Raw genomic sequence first — 9,119 nt, forward strand, 5'->3', positions numbered from 1 at the left:
TCAGACCCAGAGAAAACATTCAGGGCATTGAACCGTGCCAACAAAAAACTTCAACAATCTCAACAATCACACCAACTCGAATTTGACATGGGTGACGTAGATAACGTCAACAGAAACGTCAAGAATGAGCCAGCTGACTTAAATGTCAGAGGGGTGGCACCTCTTGTTCCCGAAGCTGCACTTTATGACTGGGCACAGCCCACAGCTGATAATCTGGCCACTGCCATAGCTGTGCCTGCAATTCAAGAGGAGACATTCTAGATCACCAACAACATGCTACATCTGCTGCAGAATAAGGGATTGTTCTCCGGGTCACATATTGAAGACCCGCAACAACACTTGAAAAATTTTCTATCAATTTATATGACCCAAAGGCAGTCAAATGCGACTCCGGAAGCTATCAAGCTGCTACTGTTTCCATTATCGGTAACCGATGAAGCTCAGACTTGGCTAAATTTGCTCTCTATCAACTCTATTACCACCTGGAAGGAATTAGTCAAGCAGTTCCTGAACAAGTTCTATCCGCCTAACAAGACTGCAAAACAGATTGATGACATATTGCAGTATAGGCAGCAACCCACTAAGTCCTTGCAAGAAACTTGGGAAAGATTTAAAGGGATGTTAGTGAAGTGCCCTCACCATGGCATTCCAGACCAGATGCTCGGTCAGAGATTCTACATGGGGCTAGCTGACAATTTGAAAGTAAATGTGGATGCTTCAGCTGGAGGTGCATTTTTAAGTAAAACATTCACTGAGTGCAAAATCCTTCTTGATAAGATGTCACAAAATTCGGGGTGGATGACCAGAGGTACAACACTAGCACCCAGAGTTCATTCAGTTCCTTTTGACCCAAATAATTTGCATGCAGAGAACATGGCCACACTCATGACCCAGTTGAGCATATTGACAAAGAAGATTGATGAGATGGGTACAAAACAGGTGCACATTGTTGATACAACAAGTGGGGGACTGTGTACACCTTGTATTAATCAGTCTTATGTGTGTTCATGGAGCGGATAAGGTGAAAATCAAGGGATAAGGGAAGATATGAATTATGTCAACAACTCTGGGGGTTGTAAGCACATGATTTTTGCCCTATATGAGAATTACTCCCAAAAAATTCAAAAATAAAATGATTTTTCTTTGGTGTGCAAATTTGTGATATTTTGTGATATTTTGAAGAATTATTTGTATTTGTCTGTGCGTGTTTATTCGCTAAATTAATAAAAAATACAAAAATATGTCGCATTTTTGCATGTAGGATTTAATTCTACAATTATTAGTAATTAAAATTATTTTACAAAATTAAAAATTACAAAATAGGCATCGTTTGCATTTTTAGCATTTAATGTCCAAATATACAATTTTATGCTTAATTAATACTTAATTGTGCGTTAATTGTTATTGGGAGTTAATTTGCGCCTTTATAACTTAATTTAGTTCTTAGTAATAGTTTAAGTATTTTTATAATTTAGTTTTAGAAAAATAAAAGAAGAAAAGAGAGCGAAAATATAAAGAAAGTCGGAATTGAGCCTCTTCTTCAATTTCAAGCTATAGGCCCAAAAAATGGCCCAATCTTCCCTACGACCCAGTCCATTTCGAACTGGGTCGAATGAGCCTCGCCCAATAAAATGCACTAATTGCGGGGCCCTCAATAAATATTTAATTGAGTATTTAGAATTCGAGATGGACTGTTTAGTGAATTTCACTTCCTTCCCCAAAGATAATGACGCGCTAGACTCTTTAGGCGCGATTTAATTAATTTTACCTTCTTAAACTCGGATGCGCATTTCATGCGACCCAAATCTAAATCCTAAAACATTGAATAAAAATGTGTTCCGGATTGCGGGTGCATTTCATGTGACGTAATCCAAAGACATGTTTTAAACGATGTTCACAATTTTATTTTTTTATTTTTATTTTTTTTAAAATAATAATAATAATAAAGTGGTAAAAAGTTAAGATTGGCACATTGGTTCATAATTGTATTAAAATCAGATAAATAAGTTAAATATGACAATTGAGCGACCGTGCTAAAACCACGGAACTCGGGAATGCCTAACACCTTCTCCCGGGTTAACAGAATTCCTTATCCGGATTTCTGGTACGCAGACTGTAATATGGAGTCATTCTTTTCCTCGATTCGGGATTAAAATTGGTGACTTGGGACACCCTAAATCTCCCAAGTGGAGACTCTGAAATAAATAAATAAATCCCGTTTTGATTGTCCTTTAATTGGAAAAAACTCCTACGCCCTTCGCGGGGTCGGAAAAAGGAGGTGTGACAGGGGTCAGAGGCAAGGAGCACAACAATGGAGACCGTAGCAAAATCAGCAGTACATGCCTAATATGCAGCAACCTAGGGGTATGCACCCTCAAAACCAATTGGTGCCAGTACCATATCAGAAACCACAGGGCTATCCACAACAAAATCAACAACAATTGACATACCAACCACCCCCTCAGCAGCAAGATAACAACATGGTGGAAATCAGGGGTATGCTTCAACAACTCATTGGGACAAATAATAAAGTGCAGGAAAAATTGGCAGTGCATGATTCAGCCATAAAGAATATTGAAACGCATAGGTCAGCTATCCATGGCTTTGAACAACCGTCCTTAGGGAACTTTGCCTGCAGACACAAACATAAACCCCAAGGACCAAAACCCGAATCAGCTGATGGCAGTAAGTCTCCGGAATGGGAGAGATTTAGATAGAGAGCAGGAAATTGCACAAGCCAACAAGGATACTACACCAGCCACTCCAGTTCAATTAGAGGTAGAGGAACCAACAGAACTTACTAAAGTGGTGGTTGAGCAGAGTCAGGAGGAAAAAGACAAAGAAAAGATTAATCAGCAAGTTGCGGAACAGGTGGCACCTCTTGTGCCAGAAAATTCTAACAGAGAGAAGCCATCAAGCAATGCACAAAGGGTTATACTTGCACCCTTCCCTCAAAGACTGGTCAAACAAAAGAAGGCAGACCAATATAAGAAGTTCATGGAGATGTTGCGTCAAATTCAGTTGAATATTCCTTTGATGGATGCCTTGAGGGAGATGCCCGGTTATGCTAAGATGATGAAAGATCTAATGTCACGGAAGTTTGATTTTCAGGATCTATCCACTATAACTTTGACACAGACCTACAATGCAGTGGTGGAAAAACCGATGGCTCAAAAGATATCGGACCTAGGTAACTTCACTATTCCATGCACAATTGGAAGTTATGCCTTTGCAAAGGCGTTGTGTGATTTGGGAGCCAACATAAATCTGATGTCGTTGGCTGTGTACACCAAACTGGGCATTGGTAGAGCTAGGCCAACTTCGATGCTGCTACAGCTGGCTGACCGCATAGTGAAGAGGCCCACTGGTATTCTTGATGATGTGTTGGTGCAAGTGGGGAAGTTCGTGTTCCTTGCGGACTTTGTTATCTTGGATTGTCAGGTGGATGAGGAGATACCCCTTATTTTAGGGAAACCATTTTTAGCCACTGGAGAGCACTGATCGACTGTGAAATTGGGGAATTAAAAATGAGATTGAACGATGAAGAAGTCATATTCAATGTTCAGCAATCTATGAGGAGACCCGGTGAATATGCTAATTGCTCTCTAGTGGAAGAAGTGGATGTAATCCTGCAAGAAGATGATATGACCCTAACTGTAAAAGATCCATTGGAGGTATGTCTGACGAATTTAGACGAAATGAATGGTGAAGGGTTAGCTGAATGGGTCATGGCACTGGAAGGCCGAGGATTTTGGTCAAGGGAACCTCAGTTCGAGTCCCTTGAGCTAGAAAAAAAGGCCATTCCTCCAACAAAGCCATCGATAGAAGAACCACCCAAGTTGGAATTGAAGCCACTCCCAGATCACCTCAGGTATGTGTTCTTAGGCCCTGATTCGACCTTGCCTGTTATCATATCATCCAATTTGCTAGATGTGCAGGTAGAACGGCTCGTACAGGTACTGCAGGAAAATAAGACTGTCATTGGCTGGACCATGGCAGACATAAAGGGTATCAGCCCAGCCTTCTATATGCATAAGATTCTCCTGGAAGAGGGGCACAGACTTTCCAGGGAACACCAGCGAAGGCTGAACCCAAACATGAAAGAGGTTGTAAAGAAGAAGTAATCAAATGGTTATATGCACGAATCATCTTCCCCATCTCTAATAGTAATTGGGTCAGCCCTGTCCAATGTGTGCCAAAAAAGGGGGGAATGATTGTTGTAAAAAATGAGAACAATGAGTTGATCTCAACTCGTACAGTCACAGGGTGGCGTATCTGCATGGATTACAGGAAATTGAATACAGCCACCCGGAAGGACCATTTCCCCTTACCTTTCATTGACCAAATGATGGACAGGCTGGCTGAGCGATCGCACTTCTATTTCTTGGATGGATATTCGGGGTACAATCAGATATCAATAAACCTCGAAGATAGAGAGAAAACATCTTTCACCTGTCTGTATGGCATCTTTGCCTTTCGGAGAATGCCTTTTGGGCTTTGCAATGCACCCGTGACTTTTCAACGGTGCATGTTAGCCATCTTCACAGACATGGTGGAGGATATTATGGAGGTCTTTATGGATGATTTCTCCGTGGTGGTAGATTCATTCGAAGACTGTCTTCACAACTTAAGGAGTGTGCTTAAAAGATGTGTGGAGACAAACTTAGTGCTAAACTGGGAGAAGTGCCATTTTATGGTACAAGAAGGCATAGTCCTGGGGTATCGAGTGTCCAGTAAAGGAATTGAGGTCGACCATGCTAAGGTTGACATGATTGAGAAGCTACCACCGCCCACTTCAGTCAAGGTGGTGAGAAGTTTTCTTGGACACGCCGGGTTCTACCGACGTTTCATAAAAGATTTTTCCAAAATTGCTAACCCATTATGCAAACTCCTTGAAAAGGATCAGCCCTTTGTATTTTAATGATTGCAGGTTGGCATTTGAGGAACTGAAGAAGAGATTGATAACGGCACCCATCATTGTTGCACCCAACTGGGAACAACCATTTGAGCTCATGTGTGATGCTAGCGACTATGCTATAGGAGCAGTCTTAGGGCAGCAAAAAGATAAGCTGATGCACCCGATTTACTACGCAAGTAGAACGCTAAGCGGTGCACAGCTCAATTATACAGTGACGGAGAAGGAGATGTTTGCGGTGTTGTTTGCTTTTGACAAGTTCTGATAATATCTGATTGGTTCCAAGGTAATTGTATATACTAACCATGCAGATCTCAGGTACCTAATTGAGAAAAAGGAGTCTAAGTCGCGCCTGATTCGTTGGGTGCTACTGTTGCAAGAATTCGACTTCGAAATTCGTGACCATAAGGGCACAAAAAATCAAGTCACTGATCATCTATCGCGACTTGAAGGAGCTGAAAAATCAGTCGAGGTCGAAGAGATCCTGGAAACCTTTCTAGACGAGCAGCTGCTCGCAGCCAGTCTTGAGGATGCGCCATGGTATGCAGATTTTGCAAACTACCTGGGCTGCGATATTGTTCCCTATAACCTTTCATCTATCCAAAAGAAAAAGTTTTATCGTGATTGCCGCATGTATTATTGGGACGAGCCTTGTTTGTTTAGAATTTGTGTTGATAATATGATCCGGAGGTGTGTCCCCGAGATAGAACAATCTTCTGTTTTGCAGGCTTGTCACGCATCAGCATATGGAGGACATTTTGGAGGAGCCAGGACAGCTGCAAAAGTGCTAGAGGTCGGGTTCTTTTGGCCAATAATGTTTAGAGATTTGCACCTATGGGTGAAGGGCTGCGATGAATGTCAGCAAACCGAGAACATTTCCCGTCATCATGAGATGCCCATGAACCCGATTCAAGAGGTAGAGGTGTTTGATATTTGGGGGATTGACTTCATGGGCCCCTTTGTCAGCTCATTTTGCAATAAATACATACTTGTTGCTGTGGATTACGTGTCTAAATGGGTGGAAGCTGCAGCGTTTCCCACTAATGATGCAAGAGTGGTGATAGGTTTTGTGAAAAAGAACATATTCACCCGATTTGGGATACCAAGAGCGATCATCAGTGATGGAGGCACTCACTTCTGTAACAGAGCCTTCAAGAAATTGCTTGCAAAGTATGATGTACGCCACAAGGTGGCTACCCCTTACCATCCGCAAACCAGTGGGCAGGTTGAAGTGTCCAACAGGAAGATAAAAAGTGTACTAACTAAGACAGTGAATGCCACACGAACTGATTGGTCAAAGAAGCTTGATGACGCAATCTGGGCCTATAGAACTGCGTTCAAAACACCAATAGGTATGTCACCATACAAGTTGGTATTTGGGAAGGCCTGTCACCTTCCTGTGGAGCTAGAACATTGAGCTTGGTGGGCACTAAAACAATTGAACATGGATCCCGAAGCAGCTGGACAAAATCGACTAACAGAGTTGCATGAGCTGGAAGAATTTAGATATCAAGCCTTTGAAAGCATGAGGCTCTACAAGGAAAGAATGAAGAAGATGCATGACAAGCACATTGTGGACAAAAATTTCAAACCCGGTGACAAGGTATTATTATATAATTCAAGGCTGAGATTGTTTCAGGGTAAGTTAAAGTCCCAATGGTCAGGGCCATTTAGAGTGGTGCAAATGTTTGCAAGTGGAGATGTTGAGATTGAGTCAGAAGATGGGACAAACAAGTTCTCAGTAAATGGGCAAATGTTGAAACATTACCTTGGAATAGCTGAAGAAAAAGGGAATATAGTGGTGATCAATTTGAAAGAACCCCAGTACACGAATGAGGAGTGAAGGCTCAACCACTTGCGTTGTGCCGCGACATTAAATCAGGCACTGCATGGGAGGCAACCCACGAATGTGTTGTAAGTGTAGTATGTAACTTTGTGTTTAAAAGACAAAAAAAAAATTTGCCAGCCGCGACCAGGACCGTGGAAATCACTGAACGTTGAATTTTTCATCGCAGTCGCGACTCTGACCGCGGTGACTACAGTGGGAGACTCTGTCTCAGACCGCGGCGTCGACCGTGGCGACGACCGCTGATATTTTTTCTTTCTTTTCTCACTCTTATTTTAATTTTAAAACCCTTCCCTATATCAAAATAAACAACCCCCCTTAAAATCCCCGCTTCTCTCTCTCTCTCTCTCTAAACCCTAACCCTCCCCTCCATACTCTCTTCTTCTTCTTCCTCCTTCACAACATCCCTCATCTTCTTCCCCCCAAGGTATGATTCCGACCCCCCCTTCTCCTTTTCTTCTATTTTTGTTGTATTATGCTTATTAGTGTTGTTCTAATGTAGTGTTAGTGATAGGATTTTGTTTTGTTTAGTTTTTCTTCTTCTTTTTAGTGTAATTTCGTTTTTAGCATATGTTTGGTGAAGGGCTGTGTTTTGAATGTGTGGAATGGTGTTGTTGGTGGGTGATGGTTTAAAACAAAAAAAGAAATGTGGAATGTGTGGGTGTAGTGAATTGGGGAAGTCTTCTTGATTCCCTTGGGCCATGAATATGAAATAAAAAAATGTCTTGCCCACAATGTGTTTGTGAAATTGCCTCAATGGAGATATAAGGAGATGTTGTGACATGGTAGTGGTGAAGTCTGAGTAACCACCCATAGTCACCATTTTATGCTCATCCTAATACGTGTTTCTCTGTTTTGACAAGGATTATGAGTTCAGCCCGTAAGAGACGAAACACCGGGTCCTCTACGAGTGGCCTAGAAGGCTCCTCACGAGCTAGGGCCCAATCCAGCATACCACGGTTTGATAGATCTCGGTTCGTCTATGAAGAAGCAGAGGCGAGGTACAATTAGAAACTTGCCAAGAAGCTACTCCATGAGGTCCATATCGACAAGAAGGATGGTAAAGGAATGCCCCAATATGTTTGATGAGCTATGGAGGTGTCAACTGGACATCTTCTTTGAGGCTCCTGAGGAAGCCAATATTCAGCTAGTAAGGGAGTTCTATGCAAACCTGCCAGAACACGAGGACAAGGTTGTGACTGTGCGCAACACCCTGGTTAATGCTTCTATAGAGGTCATCCGCAGAGTGTATTGCCTCCCCGCATTCACGGGTGATGATCATTACATCAGGGCTAGCCGTCCGATGGTTGACTGGGACAGAATTCTGGAGGTCATTTGTATACCTGGCAGACAGCCCAAATGGGTAGCACAACCGACGACTCTACACTATAAGTCGCTTGCTTGGGAGGCCAAATGTTGGCTCACTATCATCACCACTCAGTTGCTACCATCCAGCAATACCACCGATGTAAATAGGCCACGGGCCGCTATGATCTACTGCTTCACGACTCACCAAGGGTTTGATGTCGCCCGAGTCCTCTCTGAAGAAATGTTCATCCGATCGCCCGAACTAAGCAAAGGCCACTACTTCCCTTCGCTTGTCACCCGTCTATGCCACCTTGCTAAGGTTCTTGAGAACTTCCGAGTTGATGGGAAATTACCTATGAAAATCCCTTTCCGGGCGAGAAAAATTGGGCAAGAGGGAAGAGAGCCAGTACAATGCAATGATGACTCGTCTGATGAGTCTGAGGATGATTCTAATGTTGCTGAAGCTACTGAGATCACAGCCCCTCTCAGAGGGGACGAGGCAGGATCATCACAGCCATACCGGAGCACTCGGATGGATGCTCTGGAGCAGGAAATGACTGGACTGCGGACCTCCGTCACTGACTTGGGGTCTCGCATGGATGTTGTGGCTGAATGATAGGTGAAGTTGGAAAAGAAGTTCATGGGCTGGTTGAGAGCACTGGGTCGCGCCCGCAACGTGAACCCAGACACAGTTTCGGATCAAGAGTGACCCTTCAGGGAAGTTTCTTTACCTTACTGTTTTTTATATTGTCAAGCCATGGGGACATGTCTTAATTTTAAGTGTGGGGTGAGGGACTTTGTTGTATGTTGTACTTGTGAATATTATCTAATTGTTGTTCTTGGTTGTGTTTTGTGTTAGTGACTTTAGAAATAGAGTAACAGTTTTTTTTAGGAAGTTAAAATAGAAGCGACTTGTCCCGACGATGGATCTCTTTCGGCGGGGTTCTTGAGGGACCAAGTCGAGAAAAAAAAATTATGTCTTAGGTAGTGTAGTAACTCCCCCTTGGTTTTTCTTTGGGCCACGGTTCTTTTCCAAGGGTTTTAGCTTGA

The 9,119-nt window shown here is 42.8% G+C and overlaps 2 protein-coding genes across 2 annotated transcripts; both read left to right on the forward strand.

The window, feature by feature from the left end:
• Window positions 1-363: 363 nt before the first annotated feature.
• Window positions 364-3,501, forward strand: LOC142172519 (uncharacterized). The gene is made up of 3 exons (XM_075236153.1): window positions 364-939; window positions 2,623-3,153; window positions 3,238-3,501. Exons 1-3 carry the CDS (start codon window positions 364-366, stop codon window positions 3,499-3,501), a joined length of 1,371 nt encoding a protein of 456 aa, XP_075092254.1.
• Window positions 3,502-6,359: 2,858 nt separating this feature from the next.
• LOC142172520 (uncharacterized) lies at window positions 6,360-6,758 on the forward strand. The gene has a single exon (XM_075236154.1). It carries the CDS (start codon window positions 6,360-6,362, stop codon window positions 6,756-6,758), a length of 399 nt encoding a protein of 132 aa, XP_075092255.1.
• Window positions 6,759-9,119: the final 2,361 nt, after the last annotated feature.

Source organism: Nicotiana tabacum, chromosome 18 (assembly GCF_000715075.1).
Source record: "Nicotiana tabacum cultivar K326 chromosome 18, ASM71507v2, whole genome shotgun sequence".
NCBI lineage: Eukaryota > Viridiplantae > Streptophyta > Magnoliopsida > Solanales > Solanaceae > Nicotiana > Nicotiana tabacum.

What these genes read in the sequence shown, in the direction of transcription:
- LOC142172519 (XM_075236153.1), top strand. Translation starts at nt 364, where the DNA reads ATGACCCAAAGGCAGTCAAATGCGACTCCGGAAGCTATCAAGCTGCTA. An exon ending in ATGAGATGGGTACAAAACAG is followed by an intron (nt 940 to 2,622) that starts GTGCACATTGTT and finishes AACCGTCCTTAG; the next exon opens with GGAACTTTGCCTGCAGACAC. An exon ending in CACAGACCTACAATGCAGTG is followed by an intron (nt 3,154 to 3,237) that starts GTGGAAAAACCG and finishes GCCTTTGCAAAG; the next exon opens with GCGTTGTGTGATTTGGGAGC.
- LOC142172520 (XM_075236154.1), top strand. Translation starts at nt 6,360, where the DNA reads ATGGATCCCGAAGCAGCTGGACAAAATCGACTAACAGAGTTGCATGAG.